Source organism: Bos indicus x Bos taurus, chromosome 14, assembly GCF_003369695.1.
Source record: "Bos indicus x Bos taurus breed Angus x Brahman F1 hybrid chromosome 14, Bos_hybrid_MaternalHap_v2.0, whole genome shotgun sequence".
Classification (NCBI taxonomy): Eukaryota; Metazoa; Chordata; class Mammalia; order Artiodactyla; family Bovidae; genus Bos; species Bos indicus x Bos taurus.
This window is the reverse complement of record NC_040089.1, coordinates 49,193,712-49,219,543: the sequence shown is the minus strand read 5'-3', so window position 1 is coordinate 49,219,543 and position 25,832 is coordinate 49,193,712. Positions and strand designations below refer to the sequence as shown.

The 25,832-nt window shown below is 37.6% G+C and overlaps 1 protein-coding gene across 5 annotated transcripts in view; it reads right to left on the bottom strand.

The window, feature by feature from the left end:
- Positions 1 to 6,175: 6,175 nt before the first annotated feature.
- Positions 6,176 to 25,832, bottom strand: part of TRPS1 (transcriptional repressor GATA binding 1) — a 279,750-nt gene continuing 260,093 nt past the window's right edge. For all 5 annotated transcript variants that reach the window (XM_027561284.1, XM_027561286.1, XM_027561288.1 and 2 more), the window contains 2 exons: positions 16,948 to 17,070; positions 6,176 to 12,774 (listed from right to left, as the gene is read on the bottom strand). In XM_027561284.1, coding sequence (XP_027417085.1) covers positions 11,713 to 12,774; positions 16,948 to 17,070 — 1,185 coding nt within the window. In that variant the 3' untranslated portion in view covers positions 6,176 to 11,712. The remainder of the gene's footprint in view (positions 12,775 to 16,947; positions 17,071 to 25,832) is intronic.

Here is a 25,832-nt window from a genome sequence, read left to right as displayed (position 1 = left end):
AAAAAATCAATCACAACCACAATGAAAATTTAGTAAAAACCTGCATTTTACTGGGGATACCATTAGGAATTTATAAGATGTTATGAAGCAAAACTAAGAATGCTATCCTTCCTGTGGTGTTCATAATTAGCATAACTAAGTACGTACTATCTTTTGAAAAGCATGATTAAAATCATAAATAATATTTTGAACTAATTAAACAAAATCAACACGTTGGGGTAAATTTTTATGTGGGCAGTTTTTAAAGTTAGATTCAAATACCGTCTTCAGGTCGGGAAGATCCCCTGGAGAAGGAATGACTACCCACTCTAATATTCTTGCCTGAAGAATTCTACGGACAGAGGAGCCTGGAGGGCTACAGTCCATAGGGTCACAAAGATCAGATACACTGAGAAACTAACACTTTCACTTTCAGTCAAGTGACAGTTTTTTGACTTAATCCAAATATCTGAACACTACTGAGATATAGGCAAAATATATTGGCTTGTTTAATGTATAAAGTTGCCTTGTTTCTGAATGGAATGCTTTAGTGCTGACTAGCGTAATAAGCAGAACAGCAGTGCCACAAGAAAAACATTTCATAGAGAAAATCAAGCTTTTGGGGAACTCCGCAATCACATCCACACTCTGCCATCTGTGTCTACACTGTCTCCGTTGCCAAGTGTGACTACGAAGGTGAACAACTCCCTTCTTTTCTAAAGCCATCCTTTCCACTTGGGCATAAGATTCTACCTTCTTTCCCCTACTCACCTATTAGAGAACTATTTATTCCTCCCTCTGATGCAGATGAATAAAGTCCCCCTCCCTCCACACACACTTTGCTAAGAAACATATTCTTATTTCTCACATCTTAAAACAAAAAACTTTCTAGCGATTTCAGTATCTCTTGTCAGTAATCACCATTTTTTTCTTTTTTGTCCGATCCTTTTTTACACCAAATCTCCCCAAATTGTTTCTATGCTCAGGTCTCCAAATCGCTTCCTATTCTCTTAAATTTCTTCCATCAGGCTGACACACTCACCTCTCCCAGTGAAGTACTCACGTCCATGTCACCACTGACTGGGGTCTACTTCATGGGCACATAACCTGTGCAGCTGCCCAGGGCCTGGAGCATCATTGAGTGCTCTGATGTCACCAGTCTGAAATTCTCAATCTTTAGACAAGGAGGCCCCAACGTTCAGTCTGCTCCGGGCCTCACACAAGATACCGCCTACCCTGCTGGTGCCCTTCACGTTGCTAAAACTAGTGGACAATCCTCTGTATTTATCCTACTTTATCTATTAACAGTATCACCCAGGTCAATCGCTCCTTCCTTAGTGATACATTTTTATTTTCCTTGGTTTCCAAGACACCTCAATTTTCTTTTTATCTCAAAGGCTCCTTCAGTTTTTGTCACTTGTGTCTTCTTCCCCTGACTACAAATATTGGGAATATTTTCTTCTTTAATGGTTCTCTCTCTACATTATCTCAGCGAGTCCCATGATTTTAAATACTGTCTACACACTAATACCTCTCCAACTCCCAAATCTAGACTCATAGACCTAACAGTCTGCTCGACTTTTCCATTTGGATCTTAAATGTAGCTTGTCCTAAATTTAACTCTTTTCCTTACACCCTCCAAACCTGATCCATCAAATCTGTTCTTCTAGTGGCTCAGATAAAAAAATCTCAGCATAATTCTTGACTCTTTCTCTCACACTCTACATCTAGGCAAACTAGTTTTGTTCTACTTCCCAAAATGATCTCTGGAATTTTAAGTGCTGATCTGTTCCTCACATCTCTTGCAGAAATGACTAAACTAGCTTCCAACCGGTCTCCTGGTTTCTCTCCTATTATGATTTATTCCATAAATAACTTCCATGATTTATTTCAATCACAGGAGAGTCCCATTAAAACAATCCTTTTCTAAAAACACAAAACTACGTCTGCATTTTGCATCAAGTCATAGTCCTCGAGGTGGCTTACCATGTCCTAAATGATCTGATTTCCTCCCACCTCAATGTTTTTCTGAGTGAATTTCTAAATTCTGTCCCCCTACCTTACTCTTCCCCAGCCACATGGCTTCCTCGCTCTTTCTCAAAATTCCCAGGAAGACTCTCTCACCCTAGGGCCTTTGTACCAGCTGTTCACTTTATCTGTCCTTCCTTTAAGTCTTGGCTCAAGGGAGGGCTGAACGGTTTAGCCTATTGAATATGACATCCATCCACTCATCTCCCTTTAATCTGCATTACTTTTTTTTCTCTAGAGCAAGGGTCCCCAATCTCTGAGATTTAATGCCTGATGATCTGAGGTGGAGCTCACGTGATAATAATAGAAATAATATGCACGATAAATTTTAATGCACTTGAATCATCCAGAAACCATTCCCCCTCCTCCCCGCCTCTAGTCCGTGGAAAAATTTTCTTCCACGAAACTGGCCCCTGCTGCCAACATGGTTGGAGACCACTGAGCTAGAGCATTTATTGCTGCTTAACATGTTACTTATAGATTGTTTACTGTGTCTGTATGTTTTATGTCTCTCTCCCTCCCATAGATACAGGAATTTTGGTTTGTGTTCTTTCATTGAGATAGTCCAAATGTCTGGAATAATCCCTGGTAGGTAGGAAAGGCTCAATTACTATTTGTTGAATAAATGAATGAAACCTGGGTTTATACTGCATGTCATCACCAACAAACAACAAAACAATGACAATGATATCTTCATTAGAGAAAAAAAAAATCAAGGCAATTATAAAAGATAAAATTATAGAAAACAAACCATCATAAGGATATTGAATTGAGCTTTGTAAACTCACTTGTGTATGTATGCTTTTTAGGATACATCAGTTCATTCATTAGGTAATATACACTGTGTAGAAAGAAAATATCTAAGGAAATAAAAGTTCTGAAAAAAAAAATTCACCAACTCTATGACATCCATTCATTCATCTCTCTTTAATCTGCATTACTTTTTTCTCTAAAGTAGGGGTCCCCAGCCTCTGGTATCTAATGCCTGATGATCCGAGGTGAAGCTCACATGATAATAATAGAAACAACATGCACAAAAAATGTAATGCATTTGAATTATCCAGAAACCATTCCTTCTCCCTGCCTCCGGTTCAAGCTTAAAGTTTACACCAACTCTAAAAACTGACTGATGGGGACTTCCCTGGAGGTCCAGTGGTTAAGATGCCACACCTCTACTGCAGGGGGCAGAGGTTCAATCCCTCACTGGTGAAGGAACTAAGGTCCTACATGCTATGTGGCACGCCTCCCCCCCCAAAATAAGAAGAGCTGACTGATACATAAACAAGATGAGGGGGGGCAAATATTGCTTTTATCACGTAAGAGACAGTGCATGTTCTGGGAAAATGTCTGTTATTTATTCTTGGTTTTTGAGTTCATACTCAATGGATGAATACTCCTGGAAAACTACTTATGCTTTAGTGCTTATGCAATTTTAACTTGGAAATGCACCTTCTATTTATGGAAATATAAAGAATTTCAATTATACTTTCTAAGAACCCTTGCTCTCCTGGTCTCTATTCCTTACCTGAAGAAAAAAGTTAATGATATTTATTAATTATTGAACAGGGTGTTGGCTGAATGGGTTGTTACCTCACACAAAATGTTTTATGTAAATACAACTGACCCTTGAACAGCTGGGTTTTAGGGGTGCTGACCCTCCATGCAGTTGAAAATACACAGGTAATTTATAGCTGGTCCAATATATCTGTGATCCCTTTATATCTGAGGTTCTCCCTATGTATATTCAACCAACCATGGATCATATAGTACTTTGGATATTTACTATTAAAAACAAAAAAACCCACATATAAGAGGACCTGTGCAGCTCGAATGCATGTTGTTCAAGGGTCAACTGTACCGCAATATTTATGAAAAATGAATTTCAGATGTGATATCCTGAATATATTGGAGAACAGTATTATAAACCTAACAATAAGATCACATATACAAATCACTTATTTTTACTTGAAGAAATTCTTTATTCATTAAAACGATCAACTCTTTATATCATGAAAAAGCCCCTCCCTTCCCACGTACTGTTTTCTTTCCTTTGCTAGCCCTGTTATTTTTACTCTAAAATCTGACCTGGAGAGGGAAATAAGGACATCTTGGGCATTACTGGATGGTAACTTTAGCGTCTTCAAATAGTTTTGGAGATTTGTTTCTACTAGTGTGTTTTTTAAAAAAAAGAAAAATTGTAGTTGGGGCTACAAAGATGGAGAACAGAAGTACAAAGTAATTAGCAATATGATAAAAAAAAAAAAAAAAAAAAAAAAAAAAACAGGGCTTTTTTCTCCCCGGGCAAATGTTTTTCATCTAAAGCAAATTTGGCTGCGGGAGAGTCAGGCAGGTGCTGCTGCCACAGTGCTTTCGGGTTTCCTGGCAGGGATGCACCGGGACCCAAGACAAAACCCAGAGGAACCACAGCTAACCTCAGCCCTTTGCCCAATTTCTTCCCTGCCAGTTACCAGAGTTCACTATTGTTCATGCTCCAGGGGTCACACGCACTCTGCCTGTCTAGGGGTGGAATTTATTCTGAACAAGTGTTTTGTTTGGCTTGCAGTATTTAAAAAAAAAAAGTCTGTCACTGACATTCAAAATTAGATTTCATAGAAAATTTGCTTTGTCCAGTTTTTCTTGAAAACTTCAAATCTGGGAAAGCAAGTCAGCTTGGCAATATTTGTAGAGCTGAGAAACGGCTACCTTAGGTGGCTGAATAAAGAATCTGCCTGCCAATGGAAGAGGTGTGGGTTTGATCCCTGGGTCAGGAAGATCTCTTGGAGAAGGAAATGGTAATCCACTCTAATTTTATTGCCTGGAAAATCCCACAGAGGAGCCTGGCGGTTACACTCCATGGGGTTGCAAGAGTCAGACGTGACTTAAGGACTAAACAACAATATATTTAGTCGCTAAGTCATGTCCAACTCCATAGGATTGTAAAGAGTTAGACATGACCAAACGCCTTAGCACACACATCACATATAGCCCTGTGGTTCCTGAAGTTTCTTCCAGCTGGTTTCCGCCTCACAGGCCATTTAACTGCTCCTTTTGTGCACTGTGTTTCTGACGCGGCCAGCCCCAGCGTCTGAGAAATGGAAGACCAAAAGGGAAGGGAGGGATGTCCACGCTGAGGGGCTCTTCTTCTCTCCCCTCAAACAAGGGTAAAGAGCTGATGGGCACATAGTTCTGCTTGAGTGGGATTCTGACAGTCCTGGGTGAGAACAGAGTGTGTTTAACTTTATCTGCAAAGTTCTCCCCAGAGAAGCATCAAATTCTATATAAGGAAAAGAAATCATATTAAGTGTTTTTACTACACTTATCTAGAGAATGTTGCCTCCAGCTGTGAAACAAGTTTATTACCATTACGATCAGACCCTCAAAGCCTTTATTCTGCTGTTTTCAAAACAGGGGAGAAAAGAGAGAGCTAGAAAAAAAAAATAATAAAGGACTTGTTAATTTGGATTCACAAAAAATGAGAAGTGAAGATTTGTGCTAGGAGGGTAGACAGTAATTAACTTGAAATTTTCAAAACAAATCTTCTGAAGAAAGGAGTTTTTTATATACTTCACATGCTGTCCTTTTTGCTTTTTTCCTCCTGGTCATAAACATTTGGGTGAGTCTTTTTTGCCTACCTGGTTTTCTTCTGCCTCTTGCCTCTTTCAAAATCCACCTTCAGGAAATCTCTGATTAATTTCATCTTAAGCATCTTCATACATTAATATAAATTTCTTGAGATGATTTATCAGGATCTTTATATCATATTCATGGGTATACTAAATTGTATTCAAAGTTAGACTTCAAAAGCAGGATTTTTTACATATCATAACATTATCATTATCCAGTACTCAACACTCAATACGTGATACTCAATAAATGTTTTTGAAATAAACATGATTTTTATTGTTAATCTTCCTAAAGAAACTTGTATAATTTTTTTACACAAAATCTATCAATAAGAGATTGATTGGTTAAAAGAAAAAAAAAAAGCAAAGCAGAACAAAACAAGTTGAGAGAATCCAGGTTTTTTCACTTATCATTTTTTTTTAAATGGTGACTTGAATTCACCATCTCAACTCATCAGAGCCTGTCTATATGTTACAACAGTCTGAATTTCCTATTGCTACATGGATGAAAGTGAATCCATATAAACCATACCAACACCATCATGTATAACTGGTGGTAAAACTTTATTATTCAAGTTTAGATGTAACAGACATCTTTGCTGCCTGAAGATTGTTTGCATAAGAAATACACCAAGAACATGTTTGTGAGTAGAAATGAACATGCACTATGAAAACAAAATTAAATAAAACAAAAAAAATTCCATGTGTTGTAAGAACAGAACTATTATAGCCAACATTCTAATATTCAAATCAGGACTACAAATTGAATTTTTTCTTAGCAACATGAAATCATTCCGTATGAAAGACATTTTCTGCTGGTGAATATTGCTGTAAGTGAATTTTACATTGGCATTATTGAGATGCTTCCCATCCCTAACCCCCCCTCCCCAATTATTCACGTTGTCACCGTAAAGAATTTGGCATTTCTTATTGTGATATTTGCCTTGTTGGTAGCCATTAAGAAACTATGGTTTTATCAGCCTTGTAATAGTTTTGCCTCTTCATAGTCAACACAATAGGCTGCCTGATTATGATATTTACAGCTCATCTTTAAAAAAACGACCCCAATCTTTCCTGGCCCTTGGGAACTGAGAGTTTAAATAAGCCCCTTGGCCATATAATAATACTTGGCACTCTCATGGTGCCTTTCAATCAAGGATCTCAAAGTGCTTTACAAACAAGTACTACATTACCATTATTATTATTAATATTATTATTATTAATATATTTTTTCCATTTTACAGGTGAGGAACCTGAGGCACGAAAAGAAAAAAGTGATTTGCTGCAGATCATATAATGAACAAAAAATCCAGGAGTAAAAATTAGGATCCAGTTTTGGGACTCATGGGTCTTGAAGAACCATTTTCTCTGATGAAATCTAAATGTTATTTCCGTGTAAAAATTACTCTTGCTTTTCTCTGCTGTAGGACGGAGTGAAGTTTCTAGCTCTACTTTTTCCCTTCAAGAGAACATCACGTTAGGATACATTATCCAGTTTCCATGTGTGGACCAATTTGAATTTCACATTTTCTTCATCCCTGACTTGACACACTTCAACCCTAGCATCTTCCAGAGGTCCTAATTACTGCAGATAACTGTGGATGCTTTCTAAATCACTGATGGTTAGCAGGAACATGTGTGTCCACTGTTGGTGAAATGCTAATGGAAACCCACAGGAAGTGCTCTCCAATGAAGCCATGGCTTGCGCCCTTGGCCAAGTCTTTCTTTGGGAAAATAACACAGCCCTTCAAAGTCCTGGTACATGTTTCTCTATCCTCCTCTCATTTATAGTGGCCTGCTGATAGAATTCCACTTAGTACCTACCTTTGGTTAGCATCTTTAGTCTCATATTTGGATTTGATTTCATTCCTCCGTTTTCTCCTGTGATCTAGGACAGTCAGCAAGCTTTCATTTACTTGATCACAAAAGATGCCTTGCTTTTATTTTTTTTTTGCCATGGTTCTCAACCCAAAGATAAGAAAGGTGTGGGCTCAAAATAAACTTTAGGCAAAAAACTGGCATACAGCGCAGAAGCTGGCTGTCAGCTTCTTTACCACCACGGGATGTTCGATCTTCCCCCTCTAGAATTATGTTCATGCTCACGAACTAAACAGGCAGGCAGTTCAGAGGTCTTAAGACAGGTCACCTTTGATGTTTTGCAGCCACATAGCAGGAGGCTAATCATTACTTTAGTAGCTGTATTGATACTCTTCAATTAATTAAGAAAAATGTATACCTTCAGGCATTTAAAAATCTATACATTTAATATTTTTGGAGCTGTATTTGCATTGGATCATCATAGATTATGTGCACATGTGCAATCATTAACATAATGTGCTACCACAGGCTTCAACAAAGAGCTGTTAAAGATAATCACTTTTTCTCTTCTTCTCATTAATATTACCTTAGAAAAAAAAATCCCCATGCTTGTTTTCTAAAATCTACCTTTACTAAAAGAGAACAGTTTAGAAGAAAACATCATTATCTTAAAAGTTGATTTTTCTAAAAGAACATCTCAATATGTCATGTAGAAAGAACGGGCACCCTCTTTCCCTTTGAACTATAGAGTTAACATATTAACCATGAGAGCTCCATCCTTTTTTCATGTACTCAGTGTAGTGTCTCTGAATCCACAATCTTCTGAGGTGGGCTGGCTCTTTAAGAGTCTTCTATCCCAAACAACAATATGAATACATGGATGAGAGATGAAGAGAGAAAGAGTGAGAAAAACGAGAATGAGAATGCATGAGCTGGTCCTGGCTTAAAGTTTGATCCAAAGCCCGATTCAGAATCTGGACACATACTTTAAAAAGACATGTTTTTTAAATGACATACAATTTTACCTAGCGTATAGTTTTTATCATAGGGAAAGCCTTTTCCAAGAAGGGAAATTCCTAAGTCATCTTGAAAATCCTTAAAAAAAAAAAAAAAAAGATTTTAAGTATCTAAACAGCTCATTTAAAATTACAATTTAAGACAAAATAGTTCAGAAATCCTAAACCCAAATAAAAATAAAGATACCAATCAATCAATTTTGTAAAAATGTATTTTGAGAGCTAGGACAAAGGCTTTCAAAAGTCAAAAAAAGGGGGTCTTTTAGTGTTTTGATAAATTTTCATCATTTTTCATAGCCCAACCTCTTCTCCATCAAAATATGAAAAAAAAATAAATGAAAATAAAATAATCAATAATAAAAGGCATACAGAATAAGATCTATTGACAATGCTATCTAAGAATATTCTACCTACAGTAGACTGACCATAAATATTCCAAGAATAGTGATATGTATTTCCAATGCTAACCATTACTACTTGTGTGTCTGAGGAAAAAAAAAAAAAAACGATGAAATAAAGAGACATATATGCCAAGAAAGAACAACATACTTGTGTCTGATACACTGGAGAAACTGCTTAAATAGTAGTTTTGCCCAAAAAGCCATACCTGTACTATTGCCCAAGTTAACCAAACTTCGAGTATTTTCTACTTTGAGCAGCTCACATATCGTGGTGCTTGAGGATTGCCACAGTGCACTTTGTTTCTAGTCCTTTCCCTAAGAAAATTAAATACTGTTTTGTTGTTTGGGAAATCTCCTCTTTAGATCTTTAATTGCCACCTCTCCAATCTGCCTGTACATTTTGAGATGCATTCATCAAAATTCCTAAGAAAGATAAATGACATCACATAATTTGAATGTCAAAGCCCCTCATTTCACCTCTTTATCTCGATTCATATGAATTATATTAGAGCTATTTGACAGGTGAGATCAGAAAACAACCCTTTATAAATGAAACTGAAGCAAAAGGCTTAGTCCTGATTTCTTTCTCTCTTTTTCTCTCTTTTTTTTTACATGAAAACAAAAATGCAAGAATGGAAATGACAACACAGCATCAGAAAGACAGTTTGAACTTCATTCACTACAACAGTCACAAACTGGTTGAACTCTACCTGCCATCCAACTTGAAGAAACGAAGACCTGGCACTGGGAAAAAGAAACAAAACCCAAACAAAACAATACAAAGCAACTGCGAATTAATGTAAAAATGGAGTGCAAATGCAACTACAGAATGCGATAAAAACATCAGTGCTGCAGATTCCAGCAGCACTTATCAAAATAATTTCTGAAATGTTTCATCTGAAACATAGACAAAGCAATAAAAAGAGGATATATGTTTATCATTTTAAGCATAACAATGTGAGTTAAGAGCTTAAAAATTAAAAAAAAAAAGTACTTGGAATGAATAGTGCTACCCTTTTTTTTCCTAAGTAGGCATAAAAATATTTTCATTTCCTTCTTGTTTTCATACCATTATATCAAGAACGTTCATTTGTTTCATGTTACCGTTTACAATTTTAATGCACACACACACACACACACACACACAAAGGATATCTACCGCAATAGAAATAGTTGCTTCATTACCTTGTTTGCTACATTTGCAAATGTAAACAGCTAGGCAGAGTCAGAACTGACTCTAATGCATGATGGAATATCTTTGTTGCATACGTACACTGTAGAAAATAATTATTCAATATGTCAGGCACCATTATTTGAAATGTAATACATTAATATTTACTAGAAAAATAAGGTTTTTTTTTTTTTTTCCTATTTGTTCTCCCAACTTCTTTAATGAAATAAGTTAATCTGACAGTGCATCCAGTAGCTTGTAATATCTTCTACATCTCCGTGGCAAAAAATAAACTACTGGTTGGGACGATATAATGCAAATTATTAAAGTCAGTCCTTGTACATACATCCGTGTAGCAAGCATTGAGGCTCGACTAACAGCACCTTTAACCAATTATTTAATGTTCAGTTATTTAGCCCTATTTCCCTGAGCAGTTATGCTGAGGCTTTCCCTTCATGGATAGTTTTACAAAGCCTTAAGTATTAAAAGTACTATGAAGAACATACTTCTAAGAATCCTATTTAATGCTACTTAACTAAACCTGTATAAATCTAATGGAGGAATTGATTGGTACATATACCAACTGTCAGCCTGTGGTAACGTAACTTTAGACGCTGCCTGACCACAAAGTTTGGAAATTATATTTAAACCAAAAGAAAATAAATAAATACAGCAGGTTACCTTGTGGAGAAATACCATGCGTTCTACATCAATGAATGCCATGGTCTGAACTTTTGTATCCATCTAGTCTTTTGAACTGAGGGGATCCCTTTAGTTAGAACATGCCAAATGAGATTAGTGACCCAAAGGAAGCTTAGAAAACAAACCCAAGCTGGTTCATCACATACAAGAAAAAATGATCTGACTAAAATAAAATTACTATGTAGCACTGAGGATATTGTTTTTTAAAAATGCATATATATTTGGACAAAATGAACCTAAATCGCAAACAAGAGGACTAGTTTTGAAAGGAGTATGTGAACATCTAAAGGACAAAAATATCAGAGAGGGTGTGCATGTGTATGTACAGGCAGGGCTGGCCAAAATCATCGTGCCACCTTCTGTCACTTTTCCCGCTGCTCTCTCCCCAAGCCTAACCACAGCTCGCATTTCTAGGTCTAAATTTGAAACATGATCTATGAGAGGATTCTTGTCTAAGAGGGCGCCATTTTCCTTTCACTGCCCTGGAGATTAAATTTCTCCTCATCTGCCTAGGATTTCATGATACTTCGAAACTGAGGCAATAATTTATGGGTTTTTGAACAAATGGGCCAGTGGCCAGCCCAATACTGCTTTAGGATCATAATATGTAAACCCTTCCAAATTCTAAACAGCTTTGATCTCTTTCTATACAAACATCATAATTATAGTCTGCTGATACTTCTTATGGATGGTTTCCACAGTACACATTCACCAAGATGGTTTTGACTTACTAGGTTCTAAATCAGGACTATTAACCATCTTCCTTTTTTTTTTCTCACTGAACATTTGTCTCACTTTTTAATCTTGGTAACCTACTCATCAAAAGAAAGAATAATAAAAGAAGGGAATTTCATGTTGGATAAGGCAGGCTCTATGAAGTATTTTTTTTTAATAGGTCTTCATAAGACATTACAAGCTATTGAATTCCCATCAAGAAAACCTATTTCTATTTAATTGTGCTAAGTGCTAAGGTTTTACTCTTTAGGTTTTCCATTTTTTTCCACTTGTGCATTGTTCCTATGCAGGCCCCTCTGGATATGAGTTGTGAAGTCATATTTGTCCGTGCAAAGATGCTGGCATATGCTGCACTGGAAAGGTCCACTGTCACCATGGCAACTCATATGCAAAGCATACATCACTTCATCCAGAAAGACAATGCCACAGTGCACACATTTTGTTGAAAGTTCATCTTGAGTACTTCTATCAACTTTCTCTGTTTTTACTACATTCAAGGGACCTTCATTTTTTACATTTGACGGTGCCTTCGTTTTCTCCTTGGAGGCACCATTCGCAGTTGGCCCAGGTCTGGAATGCTTGATCGCCAAATCTAGAGGAATGTCATTGTCTGATCCAACAGCTGAAAAATGAGGAGGCAGATTGAAGGTGGGATAAGGCACATAGTTTTGGCAAGGATTTGGTAGGCCAGGCACGTGACTCAAGTAGTGCGGATTCCCAGGAACGGAGAGCTTATATTTACTCCAGAACCGCAGCCAATCAGCTTCACTCTGGAAGTCATTATGTACAAAGGGAAGTCCGAAAAGGGGATACTGGTACTTTTCAATAGGGCTGCCTGGTGGTGAATAATTTGGGTGCTTCGCAGGTCTCATGTACTTTTCTATGGGACTGCCTCTCTCAGAACTTCCTTTCCCTTCAGATACGGATGAACTGTTTCCTGGGTCTCCAGTACTTTCCTGAGGACTTTTTATCTGAATGTGCAAAGGTTGCATTCTTTTGTGAATATCCAGAGTTTGGCTGACCAGGACTGGCTGCTGAGCAGAATGGCTTTTAGTCAATGAACCCTGGGCTTCGTATTTACTCAGGCTGGGGAGTGGAATTTCTCTCTGGTGACCTTCAGTTAAGTGATCTTCCGACCGCCTCTCTAAGGGGCTGCCGTTGACCTGCTCCTCACTGCCAGCCCTCTGCTGTTTGTTGAGCTGCTCGGCCTGAAGTGCCTCTGGGTTAAGGCGCTTTCTTGTTCTTCTCCTAATAATCTGCTCACCGTTGTTTTGTTTAATGATGTTTAAAGGCCTGGGAGTCTGCAGGGAACACACACACAATACATAAAAGGAAAACATTAAAAAATACATTAAAATGCATTAACAATTCCTCACAAATATAAACCATGTTCAAGTTCAAAGCAAAGACAGGCTTTATGTTATAGATTTACTAAATCTCCTCCTTTTGCCCTAAGCAGGATCAGAGGACAGAACCAAAGCACACTCTTTTACCCTAATTAAATCATGCCCATCTTTACAGAGAGGACTGAAAACTTTAATCTACTTGAAAACAGCCTTTCCAAACTCAACAGACTTCAGAATCACATTATTTTGTGATAAAACAATATAGAAAGCTAGTTGAAGAAATGTGATTTTTCTAAAAGATTTCTCAACTTTTGAGTCATGCACCAAGAAGATGTCAACAGTAACAGAGGAGATTGGTTTTGATGACAACTGTGGAAAAATGATACAAGGCTGTAGACTGAACTATGTCTTCCTCCCCATCCCCCAGATACTCCCTTCCAATTCATATACTGAATCTCTTACCCCCCAGTGTGACTGTATCTGAAGATTAGGTCTTTAGGAGGTAAATAAGACTAAGTGAGGGCTTTCCTGGTGGCTCAGATGGTAAAGAATCTGCCTGCAATGTTGGAGACCTGGGTTCAATCCCTGAGTCAGGAAGATTCCCTGGAGAAGGGAATGGTTATCCTCCAGCATTCTTGGAGAATCCCATGGACAGAGGAGCCTGGCGGACTACAGTCCATGGGGTTGTAAAGAGTCGTACACAGCTGAGTGATTAACACACAAGATTAAATGCAGACATAGAGTAAAGGCAGCCTTCTGCAAGCCAGGAAGAGACTCTCACCAGAACCCAACCACACTGCACCCTATCTCAGACTGCCGGCCTCTAGAAGTGTGAAAATAAATGTCTGTTCTTTAAGACATCCAGTTTATGGTAGTTTGTTATGTCAAGGCCCAGATGACTAATACACACACTCTCCTAAATAACTGCGAGTGTGGATATATAATATTAAACATCAGAATATAAATAATCAAAGGCAAACTGACAGAACTATAAGGAAACATATCAAGTGAAGTGAAAGTGAAATTGTTAGTTGCTCAGCTGTGTCCAAATCTTTCTGACCCCATGGACTGTAGTCCGCAAGGCTCCTCTGTCCATGGGATTCTCCAGGCAAGAATACTGCAGTGGGTAAGCCATTTCCTTCTCTGGGGGATCTTCCCAACCCAGGGATTGAACATGGTTCTCCTGCATTGCAGGCAGATTCTTTATGATCAGAGCCACCAGGGAAGTCCAACAGTTGCTCAGCTGTGTTGGACTCTTTGTGACTGCACAGACTGTAGCCTGCCAGGCTCCTCTAACCATGGAATTCTTCAGGATCAAAGCCATATCCAGTGAGAGGTTTTCTGTGTGTGTGTGTGTTTTTAATAAATCTCCCACTTTCATTTCTTTTCCTCTAATTATATAAGTATTTATTATTAAGGAAGATTTTTCCTGTTAACAGATGAAGCATTTGTTTTCTGTTGAAAATCTAAATTTATTTGTAGGCTTGCTTCAAATATCCTATCTGTCATTCTACTCTGTACTTAAATAGAATGCTGACTTTCACCCAGCTTAAGTATGACATGACTGGTATTTATGTACATGTTCAACAGGTGTTTATATTACATGACTAAAATCCACAGATAAGACTATAATAAAAACTTTACTTGCAGTAGGAGCTTTAACTTCGATTTATAAAATCAAGAGAATATGTTTAATAAGTGAATGCATATTTACAAATTAAAAATTCAAAGAATCTTTAAATGGGCTAAAATCTGATTTTTTCTAAAAGATTACTGAAATCAGGAAATAATCTCTACATAAAATATGAACATGAACAATATGTAATTTGTGAATTATACCTGGAAATGATGTATCTTAATGCAAGACAGTATTTTTTAAGTGTTAAAACACAAATCCTCTTGGAGTGTTTTTATTGTCACAAAGATATTTTGAAGGATAAAGGAGAACGCACTTGTTATTGAACATCAAATTACTGGTTTTAGAATGAAAATGTCACATCCCTTGGATAGTCCATGTTCATTTACTTTGTTCAGAATTTCAGATTTATAAAGATCTCATATTTCAAACATACATATTTAATCTCTATCCTTCTTTTTGAATATAAGCATTTAATGCTGAAAATATTCCTCTAAACACTGCTTTAGGTAATTTCACAAATTTTGATATATTTTAAAACTTGTATTTAATTATAATATTTAAATACAATTCAATATTTTAACACAGTATTATTTTAAAACAGCTACATGATAACTTTCTAAGATAAACATGTTATTTTATATTTTGATTAAGATGACACTATTAAAACTCACTGAACACTATACATTAGATCTGTGCATTGCATTGTACATAAAGGTTATATTTATAAAAATGTAAATATATGGAGTTGATGGGAAAACTCAAGGGAACGAAGAGTTTTATCCTGTAGAACACAGAGTGGAAGAAATATAGTGTCTGTTTTAGAATCCTAAAGAAGACCAATATTTAAATGACAGGTAAAGGAATTACAGCCCATAAAAGAGACATCAGAGAATTATTATGCACAAATGTATAAGAACTAAGAGCATGCAGGGCCATGGAATTCATGGAGTAGAAATATAGGAAATTTAAGATTTTAAAAAAACCCTCAAAATCAAAAACATCTCTGGGGAGATGAATATTAAAATAATTGTTAAAAATTTGTTCATTTATATTGCAGTTGTTAAATTACCATAACCTGGAAGAGCAGTAGTTTAATTAATATTTGGCCTTTGATTGGACAGCATTCAATTAAAATCATTAATGTCAGTACTCATTAAATGGAAGCTTATTGCTTGCTTAAATGGTGAAGGCTTAAAAAAAGTAAGGTGGTGGTGGTAGGTGGAGATTCCTTCTACTAGCTACATGCTAATAACTAAGGTTTTCACAGTTTACTACCAATTAGTCTTGTTGGCAGTATGCATTTTTTAAAAGAGTGCTTCCAGTGGTCCGTTTTGGAGGACATTTTGTCTAAAACTGTATTCCCTGTATTCTAGATAGAACTGTATTCTATCCACTGGCTGGTGCTGAGAGCTGTGGTAAAATGCCAAACTAAATGCAAAAGGCAGAAGGAAACAGATTTTTGCTTACTAAATGGGGCATTCCTATTTTTAAAGGCAGCTTTGGTCAGCAGATAAACTTTTTTTTTTAAGTTTTTTTTTTTTTTTTTGGATGTGGACCATTTTTAAAGATTTTAAAGAATTTGTTACAATATTGTTTCTGTTTTGTGTTTTGGTTTTTTGGCTGCTGAAAGGTAGTGGGATCTTAGTTCCCTGACCAGGGAATGAACCTTCACCCCTGGCATTGGAAAGCAAAGCCTTAACCACTGCACCACCAGGGAAGTCCCTAAACTTTCTAAATCAAAAAGAAAAAAAAAAAAAAAAAAAATCCTTCGGGAAGTCAAATGCATATAAAGATGGGAGATTTGTAAGTTTAAATTTTATTATAAGATTCTACCTAAAACTTGGTTAGAAATAACTGACATAGCTCAGACAGTCATAGAAACTAGCCAGCCAGAGATCTTAAAACACAGAACACCTCAGCACCTTCCTCTGCTCTGCTGTGTGCTCTTCAAGCCCTAAGATGCTGCTGGAAGCCCTGGAGAGAGTCACCTGGCATCTTGGTCCCAGTAAGAACCACTCTTCTGAACTTGTCCTACTTCCAGCCTAGATGACACTTGCAAATTCCAAAAGTAGACTGGAAAAGAAGCATTTTTTCCCTTGCCCTATATTTTATACTGAACATGGGAGAGTCTTCTTGCTTTTTTTTTTTTTTAATTTATGTACTTTTGAGCTTTAAAAGTTTCTCCTTTCTACCTAAATTAATGTCACTGAATTCTGATACCCACTCATTCACATAATGGTTATGTGAAGTTCCCAGAAATCAATCATTTTCCTCTTTTATATCAAAAGAAACATAATGCATTAGTAATGATCTCACATGAATCTCCCCATAACATCTAAGGCCGGTCCACCATAAATCACATGTGCGCTCAAAGCAAGTGGATTAAACTCTGCAGGGGCAGGCACCACAAGCCAGGGAATGGTACTTATCACGCCACAGACCAGGCTGTTTTATAAAGCTTTTCCTGAAACAGTCTAACAAGTTCTTACCGAGTGAAGCTTCTGGTAGAGACCACACGCATTGCATACATATCCGCCATTTGCATTCTTTCGCCAGAGAGAGGTCTTTGTGGTCAAGCAATTGGCACAAAAAACACCCGAGCCTCTGCGCCTCTGAAATGGGGGAAAAAAAAAAAACAAGGTCAGAGGTGAGTCACATGATCAGTGGAGTTAGACCAAACCAACCCAGGAGTTTTGTCTTTAGACTAGCAACAATGACAGTATAAAACCACGCTGCCCATAATGAGGTCAGGTTCAATTGTGTTTAATAGGCACCACTGATTTTCATTATAATTAACCCTACAGTGATGGATGAGGTGTGTGCAACACCAAAGGCTTTTCACAGAAACAGCTTTAACTTTTTGAACTTTGGGGTTTGTGCCTTTAATGATGGCTCCTAAATGCTGAACCCTAAAATATACCTTTTAAAAGTGTCAAAAGTCAAAAGACAGAGCATGGCAATATGTTTAATATATTTTGGAAAAAGCGGTGCCCAGGCTACCTGAGCTTCAAAATATAGTCAAACTTGGAATAAGTGCAGCATGTAAACCACTTACAATTAAACCTGAGGCATGTCTTTCTGGATGTCATTCATGTAACATAAGTATTCAGACACTAATAAGACACTCAGTTCTAATTTTTCATTTGCACCTGTAAAATCTGAAAGAGAACACCCTCTATCTCCCAAATCTGAGAGGAACAGAAGAAACTTCTGCCAACTAGAAGTACAGTATTACTAATGAGAATCCTTATGAGGAGCCTGCTTAAGCCAGACAACATAGTCCCATCAATGGCTATTTATTTATTTTATTTGACTCAGACTTGGAAATCACAAGCGTTTCTGAAATTTTAGGATGAATTCTCTAATCACCAGATTGAAAAATAATCCAAGAATATTTAAAAGTAGATCGTTAGCATTGCTTGTTCCATTCTTGCTATCAAGTAATGATTCCATTAAACTTCTCATTGAAACAAAAGTCAGGCTGTGTTCATAGGCGCAAATACTAACAGGCAGGAAATGGAACTCTGGCTGAAGAAGAAGAAGGAAAAAAAAAAAAAAAGACAGCCTGAATTGCAACTCTGCTCTTTTTTCTCTAGGAAGCAAAGCCTTTAATGATAAAATATGCATGTTAGATAAGGAGTGGAAAAAGTCTTGCTGGAACCCAATTTTGTGATACATTTAAAATTACAAACACTATATGTCAAAATTTCAGGGATTCATAAAATTTAGGCAATTTATTTAACTCGAGTCCATACTGTAGACGAGGGGTATCCCTGCCAAGAAAATACAATGGTTATAATTGTACTCTGATACATTTCAAATGGAAAGCTTTCTGCAGACATAATTTTGGCTTCAAGACTGGAACACTTTCTTGGCATTGAAAGGGCATTTGATTCATCGGGTGTTTCACAATGTATCACTAAAAAGACCTGGTGAGCAGCCAGTTCCCTATAGGGTAATTTTTCCATCCAGATGCAAGTGCTATCAGAGGCCCTCGTCAGCTAAACTAATTATGATCTTGCAATTGCTGATGCCTGCTCACTCTAACATTCGACATCCTCCATTAATCATCAATACAAGGAAAATGAATGAAACGTAAAGAAATGAGGACTGGTAAGCTGCATAGCCATAAAAATCTGAAATGAGAGCAATAATTTAACAAGATTGGGGGAATGTTTTTAGTGAGCACAAAGTCAAGCTAACAATTGCCCTTTTCAACCAAGAACACAATTTCATTAGTGTAGCAGGTTGTGCTACTTCAGGTGATGTAATAAAAGCTAGATTTTTCACAAAGATAATCTCTGGCTCCCCTTTTCTCCTTACTCCCCTGATCCCCCAAATCAGGACCAGGAGCGTATAATAAATTTCTCAGTCTCAAAACAAAACGCTGGGTACTGGTCCTCAAAGTCCCAATAGGGACCTACTGCAAAAGGACAGACTGCTATTTCCCTCAAATCAATGAACTATTAGAGCTTGTGTTTATCAAACACTCTGGGGCTCCCTTTATCCGAGGTAAGCTGGGGAGCCTAGTTAGGTTATAATTGTGAAACTTCCCTGGGGCCACGCTGTCTTTTCCCCAAGATCTAAATAACATGTTTGGCAAATAAACACCAATTTGATCCACATAAAGGCAATGTAAATGTCCATTTGGAAACTAACCCACATATATGGCTGCGGCTCAAACCTGAATGTATAACCATTCACGGCAGCCTGCTCTTCTTTCCTTACGTCCTGGCTGCTTGACACGGCATGCCAAAGTGGGTGTAATCCTGGTTTTAGAGAACGCTTCAACCTTGCATACTTTTGCACTTAAGTCTCTTGCAAAGAAAATGCCCTTCATTAGTTCAAGGGAAAATCCTGAAATTACAGTGCTGGTTTACACATGCACATCTTGCTTTAACCAGCATTTAGGCTCCAATAGAGGCTGGTATATTTTAGGTGAACCATATCTTATTTTAAATACATCAAGAGTAATTTGGATTCACTTATTTGGAGTCAGTATGGCATGGGGGTTAATAGATTTAGCTTGCATCCAAAACATGCCTCTGTCTTGAGTTGCTGGGTACGACTTTGAGTGAATTACTTAACTTAGCAGTACTTAAATGCTCCCCTCTTTAAAGTGTGAGCTGCTGTGAGTATTAATGTGGACAAATGGGCATATAATTAAAACAATGTCAGGGATGTAGTAAGCTCTCAAGTTATCGATCCATCATCAACCCATTAGGGATTAAGCTGTATTTCTTTTGTTAAGAGAAAAATATTCTGTTTCGTTCTTATCACTTTAATCTACTTATTTTACATTTTAGATATGCTTAAAGCATACGGTTGAGTATTAGAACATGCATTTCATTTGTGTCATTCTTATCAAATATGAGAATGGAAAGTTGAGTCAGAGTGAAATATCTAGGTGTTCACACCTAGAATTCAATAGGAGCGTACTTGTGTGGGGGCAGAGAGTAGGAGGTAGGTGAGAAATATTTCATACATTTAGTTACCTCCCATCTAACAAATGTATCACTTTGGTAAGCACTGTAGAACCCTATGTTTGATGAACTTGGAAATTTCGGAAGCAGCAGAGTAAGTGGGAGAAGTGGGCAGTGTCCTTCGCTGTGTGACTACAGAACGGTGGACCATGACGCATCTCTCTAAACCACATCACAGATGACAGCCTGACCCCAGCGAAAGCCGCACTATGCATAATGTCACCTAGCTGGACCGAGTATGGCATTTTTTCCCATGTCACCAACATCCTTAACCCAATCAAGTGCTGAGAAAAAGTCTGTTGCCAAAGGAAGCAAAATAGAAGTTTCCCTTGCCTTACTTTTTAAAAACAAGCTTGTTAAAGAGAAAGAAAGGCATTAAAGACCTTATTTCATTCAGTTTATCAGGCACAACAGAGTTTTAAAACAGTTTTAATTCTCCTTTATACTGTGTTAAAGACAGAAATCATGTCCCCTAACAGTCATCAAATAGCCTAATAAGTACCTAGGACAGTGCTGTCTGTCTTGAGTGGCTGAATATTATTAAAGTTGAAAATCATCTCTCTTGCAATAATTTTTATCACTAGTCATTACTCCTGTTTTTGAAAATAAAGTTTTTTAAAAAATATTCCGTAGAAATGTCTCCCATTTGGATTGACAAATTTATCTTCAGTTGGGCAGAGATGGCTAATTACGTTGGAGACAAGAAAATCAAGGGAGTTAATTTCCCCAATTCTACATTCCAGGCTTTTTTTTTTCCCTCTTTGAAAAACAGCTGAAGCCAGGTACCTGCTAAGTCCTGAAGATATAAAGTCAGGACCATCTCACACGCTAATAAAGTAACGCTCAAAATTCTCCAAGCCAGGCTTCAGCAATATGTGAACCATGAACTTCCAGATGTTCAAGCTGGTTTTAGAAAAGGCAGAGGAACCAGAGATCAAATTGCCAACATCCGCTGGATCATGGAAAAAGCAAGAGAGTTCCAGAAAAACATCATTTCTGCTTTATTGACTATGCCAAAACCTTTGACTGTGTGGATCACAATAAACTGTGGGAAATTGTTCAAGAGATGGGAATACCAGACCACCTGACCTGCCTCTTGAGAAACCTGTATGCAGGTCAGGAAGCAACAGTTAGAACTGGACATGAAACAATAGACTGCTTCCAAATAAGAAAAGGAGTACGTCAAGGCTGTATATTGTCACCCTGCTTATTTAACTTATATGCAGAGTACATCATGAGAAATGCTTGGCTGAAACAAGCACAAGCTGGAATCAAGATTGCCGGGAGAAATATCAATAACCTCAGATATGACACCACCCTTATGGCAGAAAGTGAAGAGGAACTAAAAAGCCTCTTGATGAAAGTGAAAGAGGACATTGAAAAAGTTGGCTTAAACCTCAACATTAAGAAAATTAAGATCATGACATCTAGTCCCATCACTTCACAGGAAATAGATGGGGAAACAGTGGAAACAGTGTCAGACTTTATTTTTCTGGGCTCCAAAATCACTGCAGATGGTGACTGCAGCCATGAAATTAAAAGATGCTTACTCCTTGGAAGGAAAGTTATGACCAACCTAGATAGCATATTCAAAAGCAGAGACATTACTTTGCCAACAAAGGTCTGTCTAGTCAAGGCTATGGTTTTTCCAGTGGTCATGTATGGATGTGAGAGTTGGACTGTGAAGAAAGCTGAGCACCGAAGAATTGATGCTTTTGAACTGTGGTATTGGAGAAGACTCTTGAGAGTCCCTTGGACTATAAGGATATCCAACCAGTCCATTCTAAAGGAGGTCAGTCCTGGGTGTTCTTTGGAAGGAATGATGCTAAAGCTGAAACTCCAGTACTTTGGCCACCTCATGCGAAGAGTTGACTCATTGGAAAAGATTCTGATGCTGGGAGGGATTGGGGGCAGGAGGAGAAGGGGACAACAGAGGATGAGATGGCTGGATGGCCTCACTGACTCGATGGACACGAGTCTGAGTATACTCCGGGAGTTGGTGATGGACAGGGAGGCCTGGCATGCTGTGATTCATGGGGTCGCAAAGAGTCAGACACGACTGAGCGACTGAACTGAACTGAACTGAAGAATGAAGCTCTACCTCACCTTTATACACATCATTAGAGTCATGCATTGCTGATGGTATATGTGTATGTTTTAAATAATATAATGGTTTCTCCTTTTCCTACAAGCTGCTTTTAAGAGTTAATAATAGGGGATTCCCTGTGATCCAGTGGTTAGGACTCTGTACTTTCACTGCTGAGGGTGTGGGTTCAATCCCTGGCCAGGGAACCAAGATCCTGGAAACTGAGCACCACCCCCGCAAAAAGGAGTTGATAATGATTTGAACCTCCATGACTTTGTGCAGGAGACATATGCACTGTCCTTTGAGAGATATGGATAAAGACACTTCTGGGAGAGGAAATGATAGGAATAAGCAGTTAGTGGATAACATGAAGGTGTACGTGAAAGGCCCTCCTTTCAGGCTGAAGGAAAGCTGTCCTCTTACATATCCAAAGCTACGCATGGTCATAGCATGGTCTGCCCCTGGCCTTCTCTAAGTGCACTTCCTATTTATATGTGGTTTCAGCGGAGGGCTAGACTGAAGGATGGTCAGCAGAGAACCCAAATCTACATGAAAGTCACCTCAATGGAAAATGTCTAAAGAGGAAATTCTGGAATCAACAAGGAACTAACTGCGTTTAACTTCAAATTTAAATAATTTGCCCACTAACTTTTAGGTCGAATCTGTATGGCTTGTATGTTATTTCTGCTGGCTGGTAATTTCCTGTGTGAAAAAGGAAGATTGGTGATGACAGGAATAGTTCATTGCAAGGAATTCTGAGGCCAGCCCCCATGATCAGCATCTCCAAGGCTTTTCAGTTACTGAGAATTCTTTGGATCACTTCTTTCCTTCCCACGTTTCAAATGTATTATAACCACCATACCGATTTTCACAACAGCAAGTTAGGTGATGAATCTGGACAATCATCCATGCCAGGATTTGAAACAGAAAATGACAAACCACCTTTTAATAAAAGTACATTTTAAATCTAATATAATTTTTTTTTTCTTTTCCCTGCTGGAGAGTGCACCAAGAAGTGTAATGACTAAATAACTAACAGAAGAAATCTCTAGTCTTTAGGCTCACAGCTAACTACTGTAAGGCATCATGATCACTAAATTTTTCTCAAAGTTTCTGATTCAAGTTTCGCTTTTAGGGGGCTTAAATTCTCAGTCAATTACAGATCCCTCTGTGTTAAGCACTGACACATACTTTGGTAAACCCAGATGAGTCTTCAGAAAAGAACAAGAATCGGAAAAAAAGTTTTAAATTGGTTCAGCTATTTTTATAGCTTATTTTACTATTTGAAGATCAGCCAAAAGCAAACATTTTAAGGTTTTCAAATTTCATTATTAACAGAACTTATTTCATTTGATCAATAAAAAGTAAATTTGATTGAATTATTCATTCAAGTGGTTTAACATTTAGAGTCATGGATATTCATCTCCAAGATATTAAAAGTCCCCATTGGAGAAGTTTATCTGTGCAGAAATGATCCTTTATAATAGTTTTCTATGAATAAAAACCATACTGAAACCATGTAATTACATAACAAGCCTTGATAGGCAGAGTATTTACTCACATTTTTTATGGTTTTATATCTTGGCCATTTTAAATCAAATCAACTTGAAATTTGATATACATGCTGTTAGTCTGGATGCACCTCAAATATTTTTAACTCTTTAAACAATTCTATGTTTATTTGATTATATCAAGAATCCTTTGAGAACTTCATTTTAGGGAAATGTACAGATGGCTATGATGGAACCTTCTGGTACAACTCTGTAGTAATGAAACTTCAGTGGTAAATATAATTCAATTCAGTTTGGGGACTAATTATTAAATGTCCACTATGTGCCTGGCACTGTGCTAGAAGCTAGAGTTACAGTGAAGTATATGGCAGACATGGTCTGTAATCTCTCTGTTCACAGCAGAATCTGCTAAAAACATACCATATATACAGTTAACATGATAAAAACTGAGACTGTTGATGAATGGTGACAGTTTGATTCATGTAAATTATATGAAAACATTTCTCAAGAAACCAAAGCATCTCCCACAAATACATCTCACTTAAAGGCTGAAAGTTATCTAATAATCAGAGGGGTTACTCTCTGTGCTCCTTTATAAAAATGGATAATAGTTTAGTCATTTCAGAAACAAGAACCTTGCTTATTGTCCCATCAGTAATAATGTCCTGCTGCTGCTGCTGCTAAGTCGCTTCAGTCATATCCGACTCTATGCGACCCCATAGACAGCAGCCCACCAGACTCCTCTGTCCCTGGGGTTCTCCAGGCAAGAATACTGGAGTGGGTTGCCATTTCCTTCTCCTATCAACCACCAAAAGAGTTGATACAAACTAAATAATGCGTTCATGACTGTCACTATAAAATTGAAATTCAATACCTATTGAATAAATGATAAATATTATTTTAGCCATTATCACTCTTATTCACCACCAAGAGACAGAAAAGGTCACTCTTTCCCACTTACCCCCATTAAGGAATTAACTGACTATTGACCACCCACCAGCAGAGGCTACAGAATATAAAGAACACCACACCTAAAACAACTTAAAACAGACAGTGGCTTGCAATGAACACCTAAATAAATTCACAGCCAGAATTTTATCAGAAGCACAGGCTGGCCAGTATTTTAGCAAGAGCAGGGAGACAGCTTTGCCAACAGAAAGCAATAGATATCAATACCTTGGCTGACTTTTACTCCAAATAAAATTATAAAGAATCAGTTGAAACAGGCTGTATAGCAAGTCTATGCCTACTTTAAAACAGCCCTCTATGCCCCCAGATTTCTTGCCAGAAAACTGAAGAGACTCTACAAGGTTCAGCCAAGCATCCATCTTATAATCACCTATCTCAGAGTTTGGAAACAAAACCTGTTTACCCTGCTTATTAAATTCACTTCCTCAACACATCAGAAATGCTAATGGAGACCAGTGTAAACTAAACTGACATCTTTGGCTAGAAGCAATGGAACAACTTCTGTTCCAGGACATGAGGCAATTCATATTCTAGCAATCATACATTGTACCCAGGTATGAATGTGCCCAAGACTTTTCCACTGACACGTCACCACGCTGGAGTTGCCCAATATATCAGGACATGTTAAAACAGATTAGCTCCATTTCTTCTGAGATGCAATTGGTGACTCGCGGCACGGGATTGCAGAAAATGAGAGTTCCCCGGGGAAATCCCACATTTTAAATTATGCGTATGGATTCTTCAAATCTTCTGATTTTAGAAATTTATCATACAGATGATATAATCTACTACATAGGTCTGAAGGACCCCCATCTCCATACTTAGACTTACTCCATATTTGGAAAATGAGCAAAGCAAACATGTGATGTCATACACAAATTACTTAACAGACTAGAACTAGAAAAACTCAGATCTTTAGAGTTCTAACCCATGCTGTTTCTGTAACAATGTCCTGCCTTTACAGCAATATGTATTTGGACAGCTGAAAATATAGCTGAAGATTTATATCTACACGGTCTTTTCATTCCACGTGAAAGTCACTATTGTCAAAAGAACTGCTCAAGCCTCTTACTGCTTCTATTTCTGCCACCACAGATCCATTTTCACCTTTCCTTCAGTTACAACAATGGTCAAGAGTGTTTCAACAGGGACTTTCTTCTATGCCAGTGCCAAAATCTGACACTGAAAAGGGAAAAAAAGGGGGGCTTTTTGGAGGCACAGTTAAACCTAGTAGTTAAGTAAATTTCAGCATGAGAATATGAGAATCAATTCTGTTTTAATAAAGTTATTGCAATTTTTATTTAAACAATATATTTGGCAAACAT